Here is a 27,873-nt window from a genome sequence, read left to right as displayed (position 1 = left end):
TTTTCTTTTTATTATGTGGCTCTAGCATTTAACGTAAGTTGTATACAGAATAAATATTAATAGTGAAAAATGAATTAGTTAATCATAGGTTTTTCATACTTTTCCTTCTTATCGAGAACTCAGGACCCCAACTAGGTTGATCTGGTGGGTGGACCTCAGGCTGGGACAATGGGATGTGTTTGTGTGAAATGCCCACCCCCCCCCCCACCCAGGGTGTTTCCCCCTAGCCTTTCCTTTTTCAGCAGTCCTCTCTTCTTTGAATGCCATTTAAAGATCTGAATGCTGAGGATGAGCTGGTGGAGGGGAATGTTTCCCTGAGGACATGGTGTCTGATGGCAGCCAAGACTTTGTGGTTGATTAACTCACTGATTGAATCACTGACTTTGAGGCACCAAGGGAGGGAATGTGGGTATATGTAAGCCAAGTTAAGAATTCTGCGAGTATGATGAGGGGTGGACGGGAAAGTGGGGTTGGGAGTGATGGTGAGAGGAAAAGAGGATGGCTAGAGAAATCTAGGGCTTTTAAATCTTCCTCAATCCCATGTTTAAATTTCCCCTTTTGTGGTCTAGAGTCAGAGCAGTCTAGTAGAAAGAACAGAAGCCAAGAAGCTTGACTTTCTTCTGCCACCAACTTACTGTGCCACCTAGGACTAACTGCTGCTGCTCTGTTGGTCTCGTTTCCATCATTTGTCAAGCAAGATCAGGAAACTGCCTTGCCTGACTACCTTGATGGTAGTGAGAACTGGAGACATGTTGGATGAGAAAGCTCTGACCAGAGTAGGAGAAAGGACCTTGATGCTGGTCACTCTTTCATCTTTTCTCACCAGAGTCTACATATCTCTGGAGGAATCAACTCTTGTAGCCCAGTCCTTGATGCTCTGGTTCCTCTGACCTTTCTGTTCTTTCTAGCCTCTAGGTAGTCATGCTTCATTATATAATGTGGGTGACCCGGTAGGCACTCACAGTTCCCTGATTGGAATTCCTATAGGCTAGGGGCCATGTCTGTTTCCTCAACTTATCCCTATCCCTTTAGGACAGAATTGGAATAGCAGCCACTTGCTAAAGATTTCTTGAAAGAGAGTTTAAGTTTGAATACTGGATCTGCCAGTACTAAAAGTACTAACTTTGTGACTGACCAAGAGGCTTGTCTTCCCTAAGCCCTAGTTTCCTTTATCTGTTCAGTGGGAATCATAATCTTTGTGTCTCAGGGCTGGTGTGAGAATTGAACCTATTTGAAATTCCAGGCCTCATGGAAATATAATTTCGCCCCATACCTGCCAAATGTGGTATGTGGAGGCCCAATAATCTGTTAATTATTATAAAGGAGTGCCCCCATAAGGGCCTGCTGAACCCAGAGTTGCTTTTGAGGTGATGTGTTCTGGATATTTAGCTCTAGGACAGAAGAAGGAAGCAGAACCTTAGGATTTCCCTTAGCATTTCCGGCCTTTTCTATCTGCCTGCCCTGCTTGTTCTTCCTTGGATTCTGTTCCTGGAATAGCCTGAATATTTTTCTGCCTCTTAGTTTCCCAAACTGTCTTAAGTAGCCAGAACACTTTTGTTTTGGCTCTTAGAAACCTGCTGGGTTTGGTCCTTGTTATTCTTCATTAGTTGGTGGTATATCCTGCTTATTTTCAGTTTGCTGACCTGTTATACTTTCTCCACAGCCAACACAGCTGTGTCTGAGGTAAGTCACTTCATTGGGCTCCCTCCAACCGCAACAGGCCTGTGAGGCGGAAGATCTTGGGTCCATTACTAGCTCCTCCACTCTCTAGCCCTGTGACCTTGGGCCAGACTCTTTCCTGATCTGGGTCTCAGGGTTCTCATCATTAAAATGAAGGATTTCAACCAAGTAAGTGGTTTCTAAGGGTCCTTAAATTCGGAGTGTGAGTTTGGACAAGTCATTTTTCTTTTTCAGGGGGGCTCTTAGCCTCCTCATCTGTAAAACTAAGTAGGTTGGGCTGAATAATTGATAAAGTCACTTCTGGGCCTAAATATTTTCTTCTCATTCTTTTCTTTTCTCTCTCCGTTTCTGCCTTGTGTTGCTTTCTGGAGCATTTCTGTGACAGTTAACAGCTGTAGACAGGAAAACCTTGAACACTTCTAACTTGGCAAAGGTTGCTGCTCCCTCTGAACCTCATCCCAGCCCATTTCCTGTGTTTACAGCATTTGGGTTTTCTGCTTAGTGACAGGCCTGGCAGATTATACTCCAGTTCTCCTCCGTGGCCTCGTGCTAGATAGATCAAAATGAGCACCAATTTGAGAGTTTGGGAGTTGATAAGGTTTCAGTCTCCACTCACCTGTGTGACCTTATGCAAGTTACCTGCTTTCTCAGAGTCCCGAGTCCTCATCTGTAAAACCGGGGAGTTTAACTAGCTCTGATATTAGAGAATATTAATATTTGCCTCCCTTTTATTCCCTCCTTATAGGGCCCTTGGTTTAGCCTGTTTCTTCAACATATTCCACAGTGGAAGGGACCCACATGGTAGCTCCCTTTGCATTTCCTGTATGGGACAAAATAAGAGGAATAAAGGAGATCAAATAGCTATCTGAAGCCCAGCAGAGAAGAGTTGAGGTGGGGAGCTGGTGTGACCAAATTGCCCAATAAATCAGCTGTATAGTTGGTAACCAGGCAAACACCAGTATGCATTTATTCTTATTGAGACTCTGGAGACAGACAGTATCCCAGTTCCAAACTTCCTTTTACCATTTGTATGACTGGAGTAAGTCACTTAGCATATTTGGGCTTCAGTTTCCTCATATTCTATTTGGGACAGTAAAAGTATTGACTTTACACAGCTGTAAAAGAGACAATGTAAATACAAGTCCCAACATAGTTCCTGACATATTCACCCCTCCTTTCTACCTTAGACAGTAAGAATGTACTTAATTCTGTTCTTGAGGAGATAGCAGGAGGACACCCAGATCCCACCGAGGAGAAGCTAACAGGCCAGCTGGAGACAGAGTCTGATTATGGTTGGAAGAGACCTCATGAAGTGGTGCCTGAACCAGGCTGGGCTCAGTGCTGTGACCTCAGAGGGGAGACTTATAGGGCCTGCAATGGTTAAAGAAGATGGTGGGAATAGGACTTTCCCTGGGCCTTGAGAGACCAGCAAGTTCTGACCTGACCATGAAGAGTTGAGGGGAGAGTAACTTTAGGTACCCAGCCAGCTTTCGTCAAGCTCTGGTGCTTTGCATAGGTCCATTTCATATTCATCTCTTCCCTCTTTCTATCTAGGCTATTATTATTCAAGGGACTTATCCTTTTTCTTTTTCTTATTTATTTATTTTTAAAAGATTTTATTTTTATTTATTTATTCATAGAGACAGAGAGAGAGAGAGGCAGTGACACAGGCAGAGGGAGAAGCAGGCATCATACAGAGAGCCTGATGTGGGACTCAATCCAGGGTCTCTAGGATCACGCTCTGGGCTGAAGGCAGTGCTAAACTGCTGCGCCACCGGGGCTGCCCTTTTTTAATTTTAATTTTAATTTTTTTACTTATCCTTTTTCTTTCATCATTTTTTAAAAATATTTAATTTATACATGAGAGACACACACAGAGAGAGGCAGACACAAGGCAGAGGGAGAAGCAGGCTCCCTGTGGGGAGCCTGACACAGGACTCCATCCTGGGAGTCGGGGATCACGACCTGGGCTGAAGGCAGACGCTCAACCACTGAGCCACCCAGGAGCCCCTCTTTCAGCATTTTTAAGAGAAAGAAAATTTGAAGGCAAGGGGATGCCATAACACTTATTCGGAACAAACTAGTTTTACTTTTGTCAAAAGCCTAGGTAGTTTGCTTGCATAATCTTAAATACTTTGGAAATTGTTATTATGCCACATTTACAGCTGAAGAAATAGTGCCTCCAAAAGGTGAACCTGCTTTTTCAGCTCAAGATTAATAGGTTATAGTGACAAATCAAAAGAGCTCTGTGTAATAATTGAGTATGGTTTCAGCCAGTTTAGAAGATATGTATGTCAGCAGTTCTCAGTTATATTCATTCACTCAGGTTCTTAGTAGTCTGTAATGGTCAGTCATTTTGTGCTTATTTATTTATTTATTTATTTATGATTTTATTTTGTTTACTCATGAGAGGCACACACACAGAGAGAGAGAGAGAGAGAGGAGAGAGAGAGGCAGAGACACAGACAGAGGGAGAAGGCTCCATGCAAGGAGCCCAATGTGGGACTCGATCCCAGGTCTCCAGGATCATGCCTGGGGCTTAAGGCGGTGCTAAACCGCTGGGCCACGGCTGCCCTTGTGCTTATCTTTTAGAGATGACTATCTTATTCCTGGCTCCTACTGTATTTACTTACCTCTCAGTGGTACTTCTCAATTCTCTAGAGCTCCAGTTCTACCATTGACTTAGATTCGAACTCCTTGCACCAACCTTAGGTTCTTTTCCCAAATATGTACCAAGTACCTACTATACAGGCCAGACCAGAGATGGATGCAAATATTGTTCCTGCTTGGATCTTTCGGTATAATGGTTATTCAAACAATTATAATAAAAACAACTTGGTAGTAATCGAATGCTCTATATGAAGTACTTTATATGTATTAACTCATTTATTTTATTTTTTTAAGATTTTGTTTATTTATTCATGAGAGAGAGAGAGGTAGAAGCATAGGCAGAGGGAGAAGCAGGCTCCCCATGGGAAGCCTGATGGGGAACTTGATCCCAGGACCCTGGGATCATGACCTGAGCCAAAGGGAGATGCTCAACCAGGTGCCCCTGTATTAATTCATTTCATTCCTAAAACTCTATGAAGAGGTAGATACTGTTTTCTTCTTATTTTATAGGTAATCAAATGGAGACATACAGAGTTGCATTGGTCTGTGTTGTGATAGAGACACACAGAGGTCATGAGGGCACAGAAGAGGAGCTCCAGATTTAAATCAAGGAGTTAGGGTAGAAAATACTTCCTAGAGGAATTAGAAAAAGCCTGAGTAGAATCTTGAAACTTGAGTAGGAATTAGTCAGGTATAAAATGGGGCAAGGATATTGTAGGCAGAAGGAACATCATGTACAAAGCCACCAAGTGAGTCTTGCATATTTATGGAACTGAAAGTGGTTTAGTGCAGTGGGAGTGTAAGATGTGTGTGATTGAGTGGAATGGGATGAGGCTAGAGAACCTGGCAGAGACCACCTCTTGAAAAGCCTATATCCTTTGCTACATTATATTCAGTATACAGGCCGGTGATTCACAACTTGAGGATTTGCAACTCTGAAGGGGGTCTTTGAAGGGTGTCTTGTGAATCCATATTATTTTCTCAATTGTTTTTCGATCTGTGGATACTAAAAGTCTATTATTATGTGGAACTTTTGGAATTCCTCACTAAAAAATTCCTCAAGAATCACTGTTGTAGGAGTTTGGGATCTCTGCAAAGACATTTCTCATTAAATTAGGATATTTATTGAGATAATTGTAGGTCTACGCATAGTTTTAAAAAATAACACTGTGAGATCATTGGGAGACTGCAGTTTTCCCCACAGTAACATTTTGAGAAACTGTAGTATAATATTATAACCAGAATGCTGATGTTAACACAACCCACCAATTTTGTTTAGATTTCCCCAGTTTTATTTGTACTCGTGTGTGTGTGTGTGTGTGTAAGTGTGTAAGTTCTATTCCAACACCATAAGTATCCTTCATGTTGGCCCTTCATAACCACACCTTTCTCTCCTACCCCCTTCCCTGTTCTAACCCCTCTGTCCTCTGTTTCTAAGGTTTTGACCTTTTAAAAATGTTGTGTAAATGCAATCATAGAGTTTGTAAGCTTTTGGACTTTGCTTTTTATTGTTGTTGTTGTTGTTCAGTCATAATTCCCTGGAAAATCATCCAAGTGGTTGTATGTATCATGACTTTATTTATTTTTATTGTTGAGTGGTATTCCATTGTGTATAATGTATATAACCAGCCACCTGTTGAAAGACATGTGGACTGATCCCAATTTGGGGCTATTACGTATAGAGCTTCCATGAACATTTGTATACAGGTGTGTGTTTGTATGTGTGTTTAAGATTATTTGAGAGAGAGAGAGTGAGCAAGCAAGCAAGCCTGTGCAAGCAGGGGGTTGGGGGAGGGAGAGGGAAAGAGAGAATGTCAAGCAGACTTCCTGCTCAGCATGGATTCCTGATGCCGGGCTTGATCTCACAACCTTGAGATCATGACCTGAGCGAGAAACAAGACTTGGACACTTAATTGCCTGAGCCACCCAGGCGCCCCTGTTTACAGATTTTTTATGTGAACCTGTGAAGGATTTTATTCAGAAGAGTTGTCAAGTCAGATTTGAATTTTAGAAAAATTATACTAACTACTTTAGTAGAGAATGAGTTTGAGAGAAACGAGCAGAGATAGGAAGATCACTGAGGACCTGTAGTGACCTAGGCAAAGTACACAGAGACCTGAACTCAGTTCTCTGTGAGTTGGAGCCTGCTCAGCCATAGAGGTCTTATCTCAGAAATCACATCAGGCAGGCTTGTTCACATGTGGTAACAGGGCCAGGGCGACTGGGCTGTCAGGAGGCTCAGGCCCACTTCATTCTGGATAGTCATTCCTGCTTTGGGGGAGACACCCACCATCGGGTGAGGAAGGGCCACAAACCCAGTTTTTGGAATGATCCTCCTGACTGCAAGGTTTTTCAGTAGATGTTCTTGGTTATCTTCTCTAAAAAAAAAGAAAGGAGGCCAGTTATCTCTTTTGTATTGTTTCAGTGGTGGCTTATGTGGGGCAGGAGGATGGTGAGAAGCTCTCCCCTGGTTCTGGTTTCTTTGAGAGCTCAGGAATGTGTTCTCTGGTAGGACAGCCAGCAGTGGGCCAGGGTGGTGGTGGTGGGGGGGGTCGGCTGAGGATGACCTCCTGCTACGATGAAACCTGGAATCCACGTTGTTTTTACCCCAGGCTGTGGTGTGCTTGGCTCCCCTGCATTTAGATCTTCCAGGCATTTATCACCATGCTCTTGGGGCTGCTATGATGAGGACTGAGTGTTGGGAGCCAACACTCTGGGAGCCAGAGGGTATAATCCTAGAGAGTCCACCGGTTGATTGGACACCTCTCCTGGGCACTATGCAATGTCCTTATCTGGGCAACTTCTTGGGTACCCACTCCAACACTTTTAGAAAATATTTCGCATCAGAAATCTGCTTTGAGTTGCTTGTAATTATTTTTTTGGCTATCTCAGCCCCTGACAAGTGCTGGCCAGGACACAGGAATGTTTGGGTCAGGTGCCAGGTCAGAGAATCTGGGACAACTTTTGAATAAGCGTGTGTTGATTTGATTTCTCTGGGGTTGTCATGCTTCTTGGCTCAGATCCCTTTAGAATGTAAAGACCTGTGGTATGTGAGACCCCAAAGCCGAGAAAGCAAATCTTCAAAACCTGTAAACAGCTTTCACTTGTCCCTAGACCAGATCTTGTGTTGCTCGACATGGGGGAACACCAGAAAAATCAGACTCATTGGTAGCTGGGAGGATAAGACTCGCAGGAAAAGAAGAGAATAGATAGCTGACAAATCAGTGACCAACACTTACCGGGCTTGACTGTTTTTCAAAGGACCTTACTGATTTTTCAGATAAGAAAATTAATTAGGAGCAGTCAGAGTATGGGAAAGTCAAAACTTTTAAGACCTGCAGCTACCACTTCTGTAATTCAATATATATTTTAATAACTGAGGAGCAGAGATGTGGGGGACCCTGGAGGCCAGAGAAGTGTATCTAACTTCTTTTCATGTTCATGTGCTTTTGGTTAGTTCGACTAACTAGTTCAATGTTGGCAATGAGGTGTTTGAAAGTCAGAAATGAACGTTGTAGTGGTGGCAGGTGAACACCGAACTCATGGTCAGGCACTTGTAATTTAGTCGGAAAGGTCATAAAAACGAAAGGGCAGGCAGTTAGGCTGTTAAGCAGATGGACGGAGAGTCCAAAGCCCTGCAGGAGACGTGGGAGGAGGCACCAGGAGTCAGAACAGCCAGAAGACCCCCTGCATTGGAAGCCTGAGCTACTGAGCTCCTGGCCTGCTTGGAGGGGACTAACCTTAGGGATTAGCCACTTTCTCTGGGAAGGAAGCTTCTTGTGAAACCAGAAGAAAAGAATACTGAGAAGAAGAAGGTGGAAATGGGACATGATGGGCTGGCTGAGTGGAGAGAGGCCTGAAGAATTAATCATGTCTAGTAGGTGATTATGTTTCATATGATTAAACAGAAGCATCTTCTTGTGCTCTTTTTGTTCCTCTTTACAGAGTGTACTAGGGACTCAGTATTCCTTCTATAGTATTTTTTTTTTTAAATATTTTATTTATTTATTCACAAGGGACACACAGAAAGAGGCAGAGACATAGGCAGAGGGAGAAGCAGGCTCCCTGTGAGGAGCCTGATACGGGACTCAATCTCAGGACCCCAGGATCATGACCTGAGCCAAAGGCTCTAGTGTCTTTTTGACTTTGTTTCTAAGTCTTAATAAGGAAGGGGTCTCTGGCCAGTGCTGAACACTAAAGAAATGAAGGCAAACCAGGAAGTGCTGTTTTACTCTGCTTGGGGAATGGCACAAGACCAGGTAGGCCTTCTGTGTTGGCCCTCTGTAGACAAGCAGAACTTAATGGAACTTGCCCCTATCTGTGGGTCTTGGAGAGTAAGGGTTAGTAGTATATCTACAATAGATATCTCAATGTCTGTTATTCTCATTGTATGCCAGATTTTTTTGCAAGATTGGTAAAAAGTACTCTTTGACTTTGAGTTCTTTTACAAATCAATCTGTGCTGTGTTCCTTGCTCTTGGGCTTGCTTTGCTGGGATGCCTTCTCTTCCTTCCACTTCTACTGTTCTGCCACTTGTTCAGACTATGGTATCTCCTGCTGCTCTGGTCTCTTGTGTCTTACCATATTCTATTTTGTATCTTTGTGATTCATATATTGGGCTCATTCTCATACTTTTTTTTGTGGTCAAGGACTATGTTCATCTTTATTTGAATTTGTTCTTTCATGCAACTGAGTTCTCCTGGGTATTTGTTTGTTCATTCAGTGAATATTCATTGGAGCCCAGCTGTTGTACTAGGTACTTTGCTAGGTGCTGGGTGCTTGAATGAAGCTAGGATTCAGCCATGGGGGCAGCTATGGTTCCTGCCACTGTGGAGGTTACAGTTTGAAGAAAGTTATTAAGCAAATTCTTATACAAATAATTATAACTGTGAAAAGTGTTATCAATAAAAAATATGGAGGGATGCCTAGGTGGCTCAGTAGTTAAGCATCTGCTTTTGGCTTATGTCCTTTATAGGGTTTGGACAGTTCAGGGGCAGTTCAGGTTTCCTGCATAGGTCCTGTCTCCCCCTGATGACGTGTCCTTGGGTGGTCTGCTGGTGGCGGGAAAGTTCCGAGGGGAGGGTAACAAGATGGAGGGTCCGCTGCCATTTTGTTGGTGCCTCCCCATCCCCCTTGATCCCACCAGCCCAACAGTGAATGGCAAGATTTCATTCTTTTTGATGGCTAATATTCCATTGTGTCTGTATATACTGATATAATTATGGAATGTGAGGTCTGGAGCCAATGGCCAAGAAAGAATTCTTGAGACATCTTTGGTACAAAAAGGTGATTTTATTAAAGCACGGGGATAGGCCCTGTGGGCAGAAAAAGCTGCTGTACTGGGGTTGTGAGGGGCGACTGAATATATACTTGGGAGAGGGGGAGATAAAGACAAAAGGAAGTGTCCAAAAGGACTTTCATATGCTAAATAAGACTCTCAAGATGCTAGAGGCCTGGCTATTGTCAAGTTAAGATAGTTTTTCCTTCTAATAAGGCATTAACATTAAGGTAGTTGGGAGTTTCCTGGAGGAATGTTGTACTCTGCCTGCCTCAAGTATTTGTCAATGGGCTGCAGTTTATAAAGACGTTTTACGTTTTTACATCCCCTTCTACGTTTGTTTCCCTCATCACTGTGGAAGGGAGAGTGATGTTAGGGCTCCAGGAAATTGAGTATGGACTTCTGAAACGTAGGCTATTGATGAGAATGCTTTTTCCTTGTAAATCACTTAGACGTTTGCAAACTGTTGGAGACTCTCTTCCTGCAGGAGTGTGATCTATGTCAATTAACCATTTGTTTTCCCTTCTCTTGGTTTTAGGGCAACCAGGAGTGTCTGAGGAATGTCACACATATCCCACCTTGGGGGGAGAATTACAGGGTGTCAGCCTGCCTTCTGCTCTTTCATCGTATACCACATCTTCTTTATCCACTCACCAGTTGGTGGACATTTGGGCTTTTTCCATAGTTTGGCTATTATTTATAATGCTGCTATAAACATTGGGGTGCTTGTACCCCTTCAAATCTGTATTTTTGCATCCTTTGGGTAAATAGGAATTCTAGGTTATTCTCAACCCTGGGTTGCACATTAGCATCACCAGGTATAAGAGAGTATAAGAAACAGCTGGCCTGATGCTTCATACTTACTCATTAGAGTATAAAATGATACAACTACTGTGGAAAACAGCTTGGCACTTAAAAAGTTATACATACCCCTGTCATATAATCTAGAAGTTCCACTCCTACTGGAACTCAGGATGAAAAACTCATTTTCACTCAAGAAAAATGAGAACATATGTCCATACAAAGACTAGTACACCAATGTTCATAGCACTTTATCTGTTTTTATAAATGTCAAGAAAAGGCAGAACTCATCAATGGTGATGCAAGTCAGAAGAGCAGTTACTACTGTGGGGTGAGTGAGATAGTGGTCATGGTAGTATTGATTAGAAAGTGACAAGAGAGAGGAAGTCTTCCTAGAGTGTTGGGTATGTTTTATTTCTTGATTTTGGTGGTACTTACTTAGATATACACATATGTAAAAGATAGTTGGTCTATATGTTTATTTATACACTTTGCTGTATGTTTATGTCTCAAAGCAAAACAAGAAAACAAAACCCCCATAAACCAAACCCATGCCTAGGTCCCATCCATAGAGATTGGTTTGGGATGGGGCTTGAGCATCAGTAACATAGGTGCTTTCTAAGTGGGTCTAATATGCAGCCCAAGTTGAGAACCAACATTTTGTATATGGAAAGGACAGAAAAAACTTGGGACATCAAAGAATGATTGCACAAAACTAAGGGAGTTGTTGGACATGAGACCGGAAAGGTGGCAGGTGACTAATCATTCTGTACCTTGCCAGCCACTTTAAGAAATTTGAACTTCGTCTTAAGAGTAATGAAAAGCTTTTGAAGGGTTTTAAGTTGGGAGATGACTTGGACAGATAATCAGCTGGTATGTACTAGTGCTGCCTATGGTTAGCATTCCTGCGGATTGCTTGTTAAGTATTCAGAATATCTCCCCTGTGAGGAGAAGATTTGGAATAGCTGAGGATTCTTGAACTAGGACTGGTGTTAGTTTATTTTATTTTTTATTTTTTATTTTTTGAAGATTTTATTCATGAGAGACACAGAGAGAGAGAGAGAGGCAGAGACACAGGCAGAGGGAGAAGCAGGCTCAGAGAGAGAGAGAGAGAGAGAGAGAGAGAGAGGCAGAGACACAGGTAGAGGGAGAAGCAGGCTGACGTGGGACTCAATCCAGGGTCTCCAGGACCACACCCTGGGCTGAAGGTGTTGCTAAACTGCTGAGCCACCTGGGGTGCCCCAAGACTGGTGCTAGTTTAGAAGTGGGGAGTGAGGGAGAGTGAGCTGTCAAGGTTTTTGACACAAGCATTTGGAGAAGTAGGAAGTTTGGGGGGAACTAATGAGTTTAGATTTAGATATTATGCATTCATGTTCCTGTCAGACATCCTTGTGGAGATACTTAGTAGGTAGTTGGCTTCTGTGGGTTTCTGAGGACCACAAGTGAAACTTGAAGCAGAAACATCATTTTGCTTTTGGGGGGGACTTGGCAATAACCAGTAATTTCTTTAAATGGTAATCAAGGCTGTGAGGAGAGGTCAGATTCCTTTAGGAGAGAGAGTAGTATGAGAAGAAGAGAGCCTTGGACTGAAGGCAGATTCTTTAAACCTTCAACATTTAAAAGGAGGAGAAACTTGCTTTTTGCACATTCAAGAAAACAAAGATTTGTTCATTAATTTAACAGATCTATATTGAATACATACTGTGTGTCAGGCACTGACTGAGTCCCTGGGGATACTACAGGGAACAAAAAGTTCTTGCTCTCGTGAGCCTTACCTCCAGTGGAGGGGGATGGGCAATAAACAAATCAACAAATAGGTGTATCCTGGATGAGATGGTAGTAGGTGCTATGAAAACATGAAAAAATATGATCTCTGCCCTCACATATCCTCAAATAACCATGGTTGTAGGAAGTAAGGCCAAAAGAGCGTCAAAGACAGGAATGCTGGTAGAACTCAGAGATACATCTCATCATGTTGCATATTGAAGCTCTATACATAGTCAAGGCTGCAAAATTTTTATTTTTCACTGAGGGCTTTCTTTAATTATATTTCATTTGAATTAAAAAAATTGTTACTGGAAAAGCAAAAACAAGAACAACCCGCCCCAAGATTGTTACTGGAGTATTCAGATCACAGGTTAGAGTGAAGATAGAGGTATCTTGCATTATAATAAGCATACATAATATTTTTGTAAAGTATGCTAGTAAGAATTGTAAAATCTTTTACTCACCGCACACATCGTGGGCTATGATTTTTTCTTTTTAGAGCAGTTATAGGTTACACCAAAATTCAAAGGGAGGTACAGAAATCTCCCACGTATTCTCTGCCTCCACACATGCATAGCCAACCCCATTACCAATGTTACTTACCGGAAGTACTTTTTTTTTTTTTTTTTTTTTTTTTTACCAGAGGTACATTTTTTACATTTTACATGTAAGGATGAGCTTACATGGGTACATCATAATCATCCAACGTTCATAGTTTCTCTTAGGGTTCATTCTTGATGTTGTATGGGTTATTTTTTGATGTGTTCTCCATGAGGGAGACATGGGGAAGTCTTTTGTGTCAGTACTGCTTGGGTAGCTGAAACCAGTGCCAGCTTTGTCCATAAGGAAAGCTCTTCAGAATTCCTGCCCCCTGCTGAAAAGAGCTGGGCCTCTTCTTAGATATGAGGACATGATGCTCTAACAGGGGCAAAAGCACCCCTCAGGAGGCTGGATTTTACTCAGTTCTTCTTCTATGGCTAGGCCTACTATGTGCCATATTCTGAGGGGGACCTTTCTTGCCAAAACCAGTTCCCCTTCTCATTCATTACATTTTTTATGTAGAGGGTACTTTCTCTCTTCTCACCTCACCAAACCAGACTCCCTGCCCCAGTCTCATTCTAGGTTTTATGCTGTTTTATCTCTGGAATGCCATGGTCCTTGGTTGAATCTGAGTCTTCCCAGGGCTGTTGCTCTCAGTCTTAATAGTTTTTGAACCCTTTCTAAGGGTAAGGATAGATTCTGATCCCATCAATAGTTATTGCAGAGCTTCCTGGTCTTGCCTGGGGCGCGGGGGGGGGGGGGGGGGGGGGAGGTGAAGCAGAGAAAGTATTCACAACAGATGATGGCAAAATTCACCAATTTCCAGATTCCCCTCAGGTGCCAGCCAGGTGGTAAGGAACAATCTGACTATGTCTTTTTCTGTCCCTTATCTATACATTCTTCCTTGATTGCTGTTTCTCTCACTTCTTTCCCTTCGGGCTTGTGTCTCACACTAGACAATCCATTGTCAGACTTGACTGCAGTGGCTCTGTTTTGCATGCCTATGGGTACATGCTCTCAGGAGGATGAATTACTGTTTAGTGATGAGAAATTGGCTGGAAGAGAAGACGCATCAGGTGATGGTAGATGGTAGGGGGAATTGGTTGTTTGTACTCAGGAATTCTCTTGTCTTTGGGGGAGTTATGGTTTATTATGAATCCATATATGTATGCATGCATTCATTCATTCAGCCAGCATTCACTGATTTCCTACTTGACAGGATGGATGTTAGTGATGGTGCCATACTAGGCCCTGGGGGAAAGAGTGAGTCAACCTAGTCCTTGCCCTTTTCTGGATGTGGCATGCAAACAACTCAGAGCATGAGAATTAATATAACAGAATTATGTATAAAGTGCTTTGGAGCATGGAACAGTAAATGCTTAGCTCTGCTTGGAGAAAACAGAGGAGACTTGGACATGAGGGAAGACTTTGTGGTTTTGCCTGCCAGTGATTAATAAAATGTGGTCTGCAGACCATTGAGGGGTCACCAAGATCTTTTCAGGGTCCAAACGGTCAAAGACATTTTATTTATTCTATTCTTTTTTAAAAAAGATTTTATTTCTTTATTTATGAGAGATACAGAGAGAGGGGCAGATTCATAGGCAGAGGGAGAGGTAGGCTCCTGAAAGAAGCCCAATGCGGGACTGATCCCAGGACCCCAGGATCACGACCTGAGCCAAAAGCAGACGCTCAACCACTGAGCCACTCAGGTGCCCTGGTCAAAGACATTTTAATAACAATAACACTAAGATATTATTTGCAATTCCCCCCCCCCCCCACCACTGTTTCTATATTTGTAGTAAGGGCACAAAAGTGATTAGGTAAAACTGCTAGTATGTTAACAGGAGTTAAACGAGGTCACATAACTGTGCCAGTAGGCATTATAGTCCTCATCTCATCTCAGTGCGCTCTGTTTAAAACAAAACAAAAAAATTTAAATTTAGAATTAAAAATGTATTAATTCTATTAAATTGCATCCCACGAATACCTGTCTCTTTAGTATTCTATGTGATGAAACAGGAAGTATGCATAAAACACTTTTGCTGCAGGTAGAAGTTTGATGTTTATTTCAAGCAAGAGTGTGCCATCAAGTTGCAAGTTGAACTACCTCCTTTTTCAGGGACCACTATTTTTTTTAAAAGACTTATTTATTTATTCATGAGAGACAGAGAGAGAGAGAGAGAGGCAGAGACACAGGCAGAGGGAGAAGCAGGCTCCACTCAGGGAGCCCAACGTGGGACCCGATCCCATGACTCCAAGATCATGCCCTGGGCGAAGGGCAGTTGCTAAACCGCTGAGCCACCAGGGATCCCATGGGAACACTATTTTTATTTGAAAGAATAAGAGACTGTAGTTACTGAGACTAAGTATTTGGCAGATATTTTCTTGAAAGTAAATGAGGTGAGTCTGCTACTGAGGGGAAAACCACTGGTAGTATTGTTGCCAATGATAGAATTCTCACTTTTATTTAAAACTTAGAATGGAGAACTTGTATCTGCCACTAGGAGCTTGACGGCTTCTCCAATATAAAGATTTTCTGATGGAGGCACCTCGGTGCTCAATTGATTAAGCACCCAACTCTTGTTCTCAGTTCAGACCTTCATCTCAGGGTCATGAATTTGAGCCCTGTGTTGAGCTCCATGCTTGGCATGCAGCCTACTTTAAAAAAAGGGTGTGTGTGTGTGTGCCTGGGTGACTCAGTAGGTTGGGTGTTTGATTTGGTTTCCCCTCAGCTCATGATCTCAGGGTCATGAGATTGAGCTCCACATCAGGCTCCCTGATCACTTAGCACAAATCCTGCTTGAGATTTTCTCCCTCTGCCCCTCCCCCTGCTCGAGCTCTCTTTCATTCTCTCTCAAATAAATAAATAATACAAGTTTTCTGATGAAATTAGTGATGATACTAATAGCTGTGATTATTTTGGTATTGTATAGATGAAATGGGTCAAATTTGGAAGCTTTGCCTAACTCATTGAATCGCTAGCTTTCATGTGACCAGTGAGTGCATCATGTTACAAAATCACATCTGCATAAAGGATTATTAAAAGGGGCAAGACAGACTAATGGATTTTTTTAAAAGGTTTTATTTATTTTTTCATAAGAGACACAGAGAGATAGGCAGAGACATAGGCAGAGGGAGAAGCAGGCTCTCCAGAGGGAACCTGATGCGGGACTTGATCAGGATCCTGGGATCATGACCTGAGCCAAAGGCAGACGCTCAACCCACTGAGCCACTCAGGAGCCCCGAGACCAATAGATTTTGATGTAATAGAGTTCAAAAAGTTCATCCATATAGGTTCGAATTTCACATTGCAACTAATCTTTAATAAACCTACCACTTCTTGAGTTTTGATGTAATATTAGAGAAGAATATTTACAGTTATCTGAAAGGTTGTTAAAATACTCCTGTCTTGGGATGCCTGGGTGGCTCAGTGGTTGAGCATCTGCCTTTGGCTCGGGTCGTGATCCTGGAGCCCCGGGATCGAATCCCACGTCAGGCTCCCTGCATTGAACCTGCTTCTCCTGTTCCCACAACCAATACGTTGTGGGAATATAGGCTCTTGTCATAATCACTTGGCAACTCATCTAGAACATCTGCTGATTGATTTGATTGGAATGTAAATCCTATATTTGATTCTTCATAGTCTGATGGGGAGAGTGGCTGGTTAGCAGAGGATGAGAACTGTTCATTTGCTGCTCTAGGAGGAAAGAAGGAAACTACAAATGTATTGGTTGTCACCTTTATGTATGCCCTATGCTAGGTGTTTGAACAAATGTGGTCTTAATTTTTGCAAAACCCATGTAAGCAGATATAATTTTCCTCATTTTGCAAATGAGATATTGGAAGTTCAGAGAAGTTAAACAACTTGTCCAATATCATATAGTAGTAATTGATGGAGCTGGGATTTTGACACATGTGTTCTGACTCCCAAGTCTAGGGCTCTGTGTTGATAAATGGTTGGATCTTCTAAGGTACTTCCAGATGGGTCTGAGAAACCTTGCCAGATTGGAATGTCTAAGAGAAGTTAGAAAGTTCTCAGGAAGGAGAGAGAGAGAGCATAGGAAATGCTTGGTAGGAGTCATTTGTGAATTTTGGCTAACATGGTTTTTTGGGACAGGATTCTATGACCTTATGGGACATCAAGATTTTATACTCCTTTATACTCAATCCCTTTAATCCTTCTCTATGTCAGATGGTGCCAGCAGCAAAGGTCACCTGTGTGTCTGATCAGGTTACAAACCAGAGCCTAGTGTTTGAAGGCCAAACTTCTTGAACCTGCTATAGGCTTTCGGGAAAGAGACTAGCTGACCTTAGGCCAGTGGTGCCCAGCCTGAAGACTCCTCATCCCTAGAGCTCAGTAAACTATATGAGCATTTAAAAAATGCCTATTAGAAGTTGTGCTTTGGGGCATCTGGCTGGCCTCAGTTGGAAGAGCATTAGATTCTTGATCTTGGAGTTGTGAATTGGAGCCCCGTATGGGTATAGGGATTACTTAAATAAATAAAACTTAAAAAAAAGAAAGAAGCTGTGCTTTACTTATGATAAACCTGTGTGTGAATACAGGCTAATGAAAAGATTGGATTTCTTTGCTTTGGGTCAAAAATCTGTCAACCTAATGTAGTTCAGGTGTGCTACCTATGGTTTTCTGAAACAGGGGTCATTATGGCCCAGGGATTAAGTTCAGCTCACCACCTGTTTTTGTGAATAAAGGTTTGTTGGAACACAGCTAGGCTTGTTCACACTTACGTTTTGTCTTTGGCTGCTTTTGTGCTCTATGATAGAGTTAAGTAGTTGTAACAGGGGATATATGGCTTATAAATCCTAAATTGTTTACTGTCTGGCCTTTCACAGAAAAAGTTCACTGACTCTTAGGGTAATCCTGATTCTATCATGGTACTTAGCACACAGTGTTTTAATCACCTCTCTCCCCACTTTTATAACTAAACTCCTTGACAGCAGGGATGAGATCTGACTCATCTCTTTATGTCCAATGCTGATTACAGAGCTTGACATATAAAGAACGCTCAATAAATGTTTTTTTTTTTAAAGATTTTATTTATTTATTCAAGAATGACAGAGAGAGGCAGAGACAGGAGAAACAGGCTCCATGCAAGGAGCCTGATATGGGGCTCAATCCTGGGACTGCAGGATCATACCCTGAGCCGAAGGCAGACACCCAACCACTGAGCCACCCAGGCATCCCCCAGGAAATGTTTGTTTAAATTGACACATCATGTACTGATCAAAAATCTCCAATAGTTAAAATTTTTTTCTTATTCCAATAGGCCATTATATGTGCCTTTGATTAACAGGAGTAAGGGAAGGAAAAGTATGATGTTGGTTATGCTAATCCCAGTGCTGTGTGCTTCCATCTATGAACCAGTCATTACTGACTGCTTTTTTTTTTTTTTTTTGATAGAGAGTTCATGGATAGGAGTCCATGAATGAAACAATCATGGCCAGAGCTCTGGGTGAGGAAGTTGAGAAACAATGCCTTAATCTTTGCCTACATTCTAGTCTTTCCCTCACTAACCACCACTGCTTCCCCCCACCCTCTACTCTCCACCCCAACTTGGCAGGATACATATAGAAGAATGTATGGTTATAGGGAAATACTTCTTTGGCAGGTATACTATTTATCTTACTTTATCTTACTTTTTGTCTTCTATAAAGCGATTTCTTCGGTGTGCTTCTTACCATCTGTGACTTTCAGGAGACGAAACCAACTTAAAGCGATTTGGTCACCTTGGCATAAAGGCAGTGAGATGAGGTGCTGGCCTGGGAGTCAGTAGACCTGGGCTCTTGCTGTGGCTCTTCAGCTTTCTTTGACTTTGAGCCCATCAGTTAACAACATCTGTGAGTTACATCTGGGACATTTTACACACTCAACATTTATATTCCTCCCTCTTTTTGAAAAGGATTTGAGCAACTAGCAAGTGATGGAGAGGTAACTTGTCCTGTCCTGTCACTGTCTGACTAGCAGACAGGTTAATGATTAAAAAGATTGGAGTGTTTTAGGTCTTTGAACAGTGCCTTCTAGGAGGCTTCACAGAGGCAGTCTTTTTACCTTGTCCTTGCTTTCTCTTCTGTGACAGCTTCTTCCTTGGGAGTGATCTGAGGTGTTTTTGCTGGAGGGAAGTTATCAAGATCAGGGGCAAAGGGAAAGAGCAATTTTAAAATCTAAGAATTGGGAGACATACTAAGAACTTTACTTAACAATGTCTCTTTCAGATAGTGAGCTCAAGGCCTGGAGAAGGGAAGTGACCTCCCTATAGTCACGTGGTAGAGCTAAGATGAGGTGCCGGGCTCTTTCTGCTGCGTGCGTAGTGTTTGCCAGGGTTCTAAGGGAGGATTAGGTGGCCTTGCTCTTGTGCTGCATATAGTGCTAAATGACTGTGTTGGTGGTGGAGGAAGCTGTCCTGCATACCTTCCAAGCTGTTGCACCTGATGTGCTCAGGACCACAGGTGTCTGTAGATACTGCTGACTATAACTGTCCGTGGGCAGGCACAATATGTGAAGGATTTCTGCACTTAGCCTGTGGCTGGCACTGTGCTATTACCAGTGATGACAAAGTGAATGAAAAGGAAAACTGCATATTATCTTGGCATTGCAATGAGTGGGCTGTGTTCCTATTTCTAGAAAGACTGTATTTATGTACATTTGTTTGTTGACTGACTAAAAATGATATTTCATTTGAATATGTATTTCTTCGCCTTCTAGTAAGGCTAAACTTTCTTCCCTGTGTCTGTTGGCTATTTGTATTTTCTCTCATTTACATTTTTATTCTTGTGAGTTACCTAATCACGTTCTTTGTCTAGATCCCAGTCTGTTCCTAGTCTTCTGCTTGATGTCCCTGCCAGGAAACTATTAGGATAATAAAGCATTGTCCCTAAACAGGGGAGCTCAGCACATCCCTGGGGAGAGAGGTGAAGACTGGATGAAACATGTTTCTCCCCATACAAATAGCCAGTTACATGATGACATGAGGATTTAGTTGCTGAAAGCTAAGGACACTGAGACAGGTGCGTGGTAGACAGTGTGCGTGGCAGCCCACAGTAATGTTGTCTCTTGCTTTTCCTATACAGAGTTTTGCCGGATTGACAAGCCCCTGTGCCACAGTGAGGATGAGAAGCTCAGCTTTGATGCAGTCCGCAGCATTCACAAGCTGATGGATGATGATGCCAATGGTGATGTGGATGTGGAAGAAAGTGATGAGGTGAGCTCTCTCACCCTGCCGTGGCTCTCTCCTCTTCCTGTGTGGACAGTCCCTGAAAGCTGTCTAGACACTCTTGCCCGTGGAGAGATGTCCTTGATGTTGGCTTGTTCTCTAGGAGTTCTTCCCTATCAAGGGAGGTGATTCTCAGCAGAAAAGCCCTGTAGGACCCAGCCTGTCCGAGTGCAGACCTGATGTCTGTGTCTATGCCTGGACTGGCTCCCATCTGCCACTGGCTAGAAGCACAATGCTGACTGAGCTGTGTTCTTTGAGAGGGAGAGGGAGCCCCAAGGTTGGTCTCTCCTGTTGCCCCAAATCCTTATTGCAATCCTGCTGCAGATGGAGGGCATCGGTCTGTACTTATTATGTGCTCAGCCCCTTGTTGGCATGTAGGAGAGAAGTCAAGATGATCATTTTCTTGCCCTCTGGGAGTTTATACTCTTTGGGGAGGAAGAAACACATGTTCCTAGAAAGATCATTCTGAATTCCAGGCCACAGTTGCTGGGAGCCGATTGAGTGGTCCAGATAGTAGGAGCGAGAGGAATCTCTAGATGGAAAAAACTCTGCTCTGTTATTGTTTCACCTTTTGGCACTACTACCGTTCCAATTCCACAGAACCCAGAGTACAAAGTCATCGTGTGTGAAAAGATTGAAAGGTTTCAGTTGATTTAAAGCTCACCATGTGCCAACAGTTTGATGAAGCTGCCAAGTTTTGTCAAATCTTTAATAGTGATATGGTGTATGTCATGAGGGAGAGGTAAGCCCAGTTTCTTTGTCCTTCTTGCCAGCCCACCTATTAAGTTTTGAGTTCAGTTTTGGATCTCACGTTGTCAGAAGTGTCTGGAACAGTGAGAGCCTATATAGAAGGAATGACACGAATGATGAAGGGTATGGAAACTATGAAATGGAGACAGATGTTCACTAGAATTCAGTATTTATAGGTGTCTAATATGTATGTGCCAGGCACTATTGTAGACATGGGGATGTGGCAGTAACGATGGCACACATGTCTCATATCATTTACATATCCTGTCCTCACTTACAGTCTAGTGAAGAAAAGATTAGCCTGGAAAATAAAAGATTTGGGTAATAAAATTTCTGTCTTCAAATACATTAGGAGTGGAGGAATCTGAATTAAATAATGACAGTGCAGGTGATGAAGACCACAGCACTAGCTAGCATTTATTGAATTCTTATTCTGTGCCAGACATAGCTCTTTTGCAGCCTTTCTTAACAGCCTTTTGAAGTTGGTGTTATTATCAAGGACTGGAGCCTTGGAAAGGCTTGTTCAAGGACACACTGGATGTGTGTGCAGATCTGGTTTCAAAGCTCATGCTATTAGGTACTGGTGTATTGTTTCTCTTATTCTAAGGGCAGAACCAGGAGCAATGTGGCAAGAGTGAAATATGGACATATTATTTTAGAATAAAGAATCATCTAACAGCACCATCTGGTCATAGAAGAGGCTTCCTGGGTAGATAAGTAGTGAACTCCCCGTCACTAGAATATAGCACTCCACTGATTGGTTAGCAGAAGGGATCCAGGTATCAGGTTAAATTAGATAATGTCTAAGGAATTTATAAGAGGAGAAAAATAGATTTCCTGGAGCAAAAGTAGACATTTGAGTAGAGTGGAAGGAGTGGGCCAGCCTGAGTGGTAAGTAGGGAGCGAGCGTGAGCACAGATGTGGAGGTAGTAAAAACGTGGTGAGGGGTTTGGTTGGATAGACTGGCTGTGGTGGAATACTGCAGGAGAAAAACCTGGAAAGGAGTGGGGACCCTCCACTGAGAGACGTCTGCTTGCTGAACCTGGCAATTGTAGATCCCTGAGTGAGGGCAACCACCACAATGAAGGTATCTGAACTTTTGGTTGCGTCTAGAAGTGTTACTGGCCCTCAACGGACCCCAATTTTATTTGTCTGTGCTGATAAGAGAAACAAGTTCCTGGAGGCACATGAGGTGTGGAGGTTTCCTAATCTCTCTCTAGAGGCCTGGCCATGGCACTGGGGATGGATGGCACACCAGTGAAGAAGGTGATATGATCCAAGATCCACACATTCCTGGATATCTTTGTCATCTGCTCCTCCTTCTTTTTTCACTTTTGCTGATTGCTTTGTCAATGAGGGGAGGAAGAAAATGTTCTTTTTAGAGGAATGTTACCACAACAAAAAAGCTCATCAGCACAAACTGTTCTAAAATAACACAAAAGCTGTCACCCTGCTCCTCTCTGTGCCAGTGGGGAGCTGTTCTTTTTCAGCATAGTTTCTGCCTTGCCTTGGCTTCAGCTGTTCTCCCTATAATCTCAGGCCCCTGGTGGTGAGAGGGGCCTGCCAGTTCGAGTTTTCATGATAAGTCACAAGCAACTGTCTTCGAAAGAGAAAGTAACAGTAGCCGAATTGTGTGCTTAAGTCAGCCTAAACATATATGACAATCTTGGAGTTCAGGTTTGAACTAGAGCTTTGGTGGATACCTCAGAGCTTAGAATATTGGCTAATAGACCCTGAGATCTCAGAGATGAAACCATGAAGGACCCAAGCTTTTTACAACCACTTAGAAAGCATTGCTGGTTCCCCAAGGATCTTATTAGCCCAAGTCTGAAGGGACACCCTAGAAGGCCTCATTATTCAGCCTCCTATCAGTAAGTTTTTCAGATAGCTAAACTATAACCTCAGTTCTAGATCTTTTAACATTTTAGCCATTTTTGAAGCAAGTCTTTATTTTCACAGATTATTTTGAACAGAGTGTTGACTTTATTTGGATCATTCAAAGCATGTCTTCAGGGCCTCTTCTTACATGATTACCCAGTACCTAGATTCTATATCCATTGTTGTGATTTCTTAGAATTTCCCTGTCTCTTCTTTGATTCATCCCCATTTCTAATTGCTGTCTTTACTCTGTTACGAGCTCTGGAATTAGACTTATGGCAAACTGAGACTCAGAAGGCATTTTTTTTTTTTAAGTTTTTATTCATTTGACAGAGAGAGAGATTGAGCACAAGCAGGGGGAGCAGCAGGCAGAAGTTGAGGGAGAAGCAGACTCCCCACTGAGCGGGGAGCCCGATGCAGGGCTCAATCCCAGGACCCCAGGATCGTGACCTGAGCCAAAGGCAGACGCTTAACCAGTTAAGCCACCCAGGTGCCCCTCAGCAGACATTTTATAGACAATACATGATCATTGGCATGTGTGGCAGCCAGTAGCCTGCTCAAGTACCATCTTTGCCTGCATCTGTCCAAATTAGCAGAGCCTGTAGATGGCCCTTCAAATGAACGAGCTGGCCCTACTGGTGACAGTGCCCTTCCTGCAAGGGTGGGAGGGAGTCTGACCAGCACAACAGTGTGGGAATTCAGATCTGTGTTTTACTGAGACCTCTGATGGGAAAACTGCCCGTGGGCAAAGGATTTGCTGCAGTGGGATGGTCCTGTCAGGTGGTCTGGACAGTCTGAGGTAGATAGAGGCTGTCTGAAACCACTGTCCCTCCAGCTGGCCCTGACACTTTGAGGGCAGTGTTATTATTTTCTTCTCTGGAGCCTACACGGGATATCAAGGGCATTTATCCAATTGTTATTCAATTAAATTGTTGAACTGTTATTCAATTAAGCAAATTTTTATTGAATACTTATTATGTGTGTGTCAGGCATCATTCTAGTGCTATGGATTTCATAGCAAACAAAACAGATAAGATTTCAGCTTTTCCAGAGCTTGCATTCTAGTGGTGTGTATGTCACAGGTGATTGAATGATGAGTACAATTCTGAAATTAGGAAGAACTGTGATAATAGTAGTTCAGTGACTTCCCCTTTAGTTTTCTTAGGTAAAATGGTGGCTAATGATTCCTAACCTTGCAGGGTTATTATCAGAATTTTTTTTTAAAGATTTTATTTATTCATGAGAGACACAGAGAGAGGTAGAGACACAGGCAGAGGGAGCAGCAGGCTCCCTGTGGGGGAGCCCAATGTGAGATTTGATCCCAGAATCCTGGGATCACGCCCTGAGCCAAAGACAGATGCTCACCCACTGAGTTACCCAGGTGCCCCTATTGTCAGAATTCAATGAGAAAAGTACTGTTAAAAGTTTCCAGCACAGGGGCATCTGGGTGGCTCAGTTGGTTAGGCATCCAACTCTTGATTTTGGCTTAGGTCATGATCTCAGGCTCCTGGGATTGAGCCCCATATTGGGCTCCATGCTCAGTGGGGAGTCTGCTTGAGATTCTCTTCCTCTTCCTCTGTTCCTCTCTCAACTTCCATGCTCACTCTCTCTCTAAAATAAAAATAAATACATCTTTAAAAAAAGGTTCTGGCACAAAGAACTCCCAAAACTCTACAACAGAAACCAAACAACTTGGGATGCCTGGGTGGCTCAGTGGTTGAGCATCTCCCTTTGGCTCAGGGCGTGATCCTGAGATCCTGGGATTCGGTCCCTGCAGGGAGCCTGCTTCTCCTTCTGCCTGTGTCTCTGTGTCTCATGAATAAATAAATAAAATCTTTTTTTTTTTTTTTTTTAAAGAAAGCAACTGGGGGTCCCTGGGTGGCTCAGTGGTTTAGCACCTGCCTTCAGCCCAGGGCATGATCCTGGAGTCCTGGGATCGAGTCCCTCATCGGGCTCCCTGTGTGGAGCCTGCTTCTCCTTCTGCTTGTGTCTCTGCCTCTCATGAATAAATAAATAAAATCTTAAAAAAAAAAAAAAAAGAAAGAAACCAAACAACTCAATAAAGAATGAGAAAATATTTGAACAGACACTTCATCAAAGAAGTTATATGGATTACAAAGAAACATGGGAAGATGCCCAATATCACTAGCTGTTAGGAAAGTACACATTAAAACCACAGTGAGATACCACCACACATCTATCAGAATGGCTACAATTAAAAAATGACAGGTGAGAAGGAAGAGCCACTAGAACTCTTACTTATAGGGCTTCTTAGAAAGTTAAACATGATTTACTATATGTCTCAGTAATTCTACCTTTATGTATTTATCCCTATAGATAAATGAAAATTTATGTTCACACTAACACTTGTACACAATGTTTATAGTAGCTTTATTCATAGTTGCCTAAAACTGGACACAAATCAAATGTCCTTCAGTGTGTGAGTGGATAAACAAACTATGGAAAATGGCTCAGCAATAAAAAGGAATGAACTGTTGATGAACACAACATAGATGAATCTCAGAGGCCTTATACTGAGTGAAAGAAACGAGACGCTATATGATTCCATCTACGTGACACTCTGAGAAAGGCAGAAGTGGAGGGATGGAAGCTAGGATAGTGGTTACTAGGGGTTAGGAGTGTGGAGAGGGTTCGATTACCAAGGGACAGAATGGAGGAATTTTGGAGGGGGTAATAGAATTTTCCTGCATCTGGGTTGTGAGACAGTTAACAAGAGTCTAATTATGTGTCAAAACTCATAGGATTTTATCTCTCCAAAAGTTAATTTGATCATATGTTAATTAAGAAAAAGTTGGCATCATACTGGACACACAATTCAAACTCGTGAATGCTATTTATTTTCCCCTTTGTGTTTATTCTATTTTCCCAGGAAAGCTCCCTGCATCTGACGATTGTATTTTAATGTTTGCTTCACTCATGTGTTTCTCTCACCAGATTAGGAGATTGTTCAGGGCAGGGACTGACCTTATTTGATTTGTTTGCCTTTGTTTCCCCAATGCCCAGCAGAGTCCTATACAGAACAGGTGCTTAATTTAATCAGTGTGGAATGACTGACTAATATCACTATAGCAGCATGGCATCTGCCTGAGAAGGGAGGCTTGAGCAAGGGTGTGATCACACATTTTGGAGGGTGGGGATGGGTAGGTAGCAGTATGAGCCCAGGAAGCTGCAAAATCAACTTCTGCTTTTGTTAGTGTCTGTGGCTGTATGGTGTAGAAGCATAGCACAGGGTTGAGAAGTGTTGCTCTGGAGTCATACAGACCTAGGTCTAAACCTGGCTCAGCCCTTAGCAGCCACGGAAACTTGGAGAAGTTCTTGAGTTTCATTCAGCCTTGGTTTCTTCATTAGTAGAGGAATAGTAGTAGGCATCTCATGGAATTGTTGCAAAGCTTAAATACTGCAAATAGAGTACTTAGGACAAGGTGTGGCATATGGAAGAGGCTCAGTAATGGTTAGTTTTTGCTGTTATTATTGTTATTGTTTTTATCAGAAAGAGCATACATTTTGATGCAGAAAGGCCTGTGTTTAAAACTTAGCTTTGCCCCTTATTGTGACAAATAGGTGAGTGACTTCACTTCTCCGAGCCTCAATTTATTCAGCTGTTTGAGGAGGGTAATTCTTTGGAGGGTTGTAAAGTAAAAGCTGAATGTATGCAAATGCTTGGCACATGATAGGTGCTAAATCCACGTTTTTTCCTCCTTCAGCGTGATGGTACAGATAGTGAGGGCTGGCCTATATAGCAAGAATTCCAAATCAGCTCTCTCATCATCCCACGGCACCAAAACATGTGGCTCTGGGAGCCACCTCCAGCAGCTTGGCTGACTTGACCAGGGGCCAGGGGCGCTGCAGGAGGCAGTTCTATATTCGCCTGAGTAGCCCATGTGAAGGGGGTGGGGCATGACGGAGCAGGTGCTGAAACTTCTCTGGCCGCTTGCCCCCCACCCCCCGCCCCGCCTCCTGCCCATGTCTGTGTGCTTAAAAAAGGGTCTAGGTGAGAAGTTCTCATTTCCTCTCACCCATCTGAAGGCTAGAGGATTTTTGAGCAACAGAGCCATATTATAATATTGTCATCGGTTCTGCTTTGACTTTAACAGGGTAGGAGAGACTGACTTGCTTTCTACATTTTGCGTGTCCCACGGAGGGTCATACTGGGTCCTGGGAGGCTGTGTGAACTGGGAAAGGATGGAATCAGGGCTGGGGGATCTCAGCCTTGAGAGGAGCAGCTCCACTTGCAAAATGCAGAGGCCAGCAGGCACTGGACTTGATAGGGGGTGGTCTGTAGGGAAGGAGAGGGAAGCCCCATGTGCTCCCTGCACATAGCCAGTGCTGTGGCCAGCCTGGCCTAGTTTGGATGAGGGTGAGTAACTGAATTATGCCCAGAAGTTATTAGCATGGTTACTAGTCAGTGCTTTCCCTCCTCAGGCTTTGGGCCTTATTTCCTTATGTCCAGACGGCTGTAGATACCTCAAAGGGTACCCTGGCCTTTAGTTTTCCCTCCACCAGCCCATGTTGTACATGCTGCCAAGGATCTTCCCACTTTACATGTTAGTTTCATGTATCCTACATGATTTTCTCTTCCTAGTCCATCTGACTTCCTGTGCTGAGCACGCCATCCCTCCACATCTGGCCTTAGTCTTTCTTAAAGACTCTCTGGACCACACCTCCTGTCACTCTGGTCTGGCCCTGGCCCTCATCGTCTCACATTCATCCCATGCTTGTTGCAGTGCCCTTTCTTTGCTCAGCTAGCTCTCCCTAGCCAGAATTAGCTTTTATATCCCTCCTTTTAGCCCTTGGCCCAGTCCATGTCAGTCTTAGGTTATCTTCTAGAATGTTCGAGACTCACTTTTCGTAACTCTCCCTGACTTTCTCATCCCCCACTGACCTCTCTCTCTCATCCCAGGACTAACTCCCATAGCACACAGTCCAAATCAACTCAATCTAGCAGGTAATTAGAATGTCTTGCTTTGTGCTCTAATGATTTTGATTGTATTATCTTGCCTATAAGTCTGTCTTTTTGCACTGTTACTGGAATTACTAAAGCACAACTCTGATCATTACTTCTTCCTTGTAAAGGGAGTGCAGTGAAAAAGGAGCATCCCTACTGTGTGCCCAGCCCTGTTCTAGCTGATTGCATGTAGAGTTTCATTTAATGTTCAGCCACTCTATGAGCTTGGTGTTATTAACTGTGTGAAACTAAGAGTGGCTTGCCTTTACTTACTAAACTAATATAAACTCTAACCTGCCCTTCAGTGCTCCCACAATCTACCTTTTGCTTTTCTGAGTAGTTCACATTACACTGCATTCCCTTACTTTATGCTGC

The 27,873-nt window shown here is 43.0% G+C and overlaps 1 protein-coding gene across 6 annotated transcripts in view; it reads left to right on the top strand.

Moving 5' to 3' along the window:
• STIM1 (stromal interaction molecule 1) overlaps positions 1-27,873 on the top strand; it is a 198,085-nt gene that overhangs the window by 89,545 nt on the left and 80,667 nt on the right. For all 6 annotated transcript variants that reach the window (XM_026010589.2, XM_026010588.2, XM_026010591.2 and 3 more), the window contains exon 2: positions 19,762-19,892. In XM_026010589.2, coding sequence (XP_025866374.1) covers positions 19,762-19,892 — 131 coding nt within the window. The remainder of the gene's footprint in view (positions 1-19,761; positions 19,893-27,873) is intronic.

The sequence above is a fragment of the Vulpes vulpes genome, chromosome 11 (genome assembly GCF_048418805.1).
Source record: "Vulpes vulpes isolate BD-2025 chromosome 11, VulVul3, whole genome shotgun sequence".
NCBI lineage: Eukaryota > Metazoa > Chordata > Mammalia > Carnivora > Canidae > Vulpes > Vulpes vulpes.
Note: the sequence above shows the minus strand (reverse complement) of the source record. Positions and strands in the feature narration are given on the sequence as shown.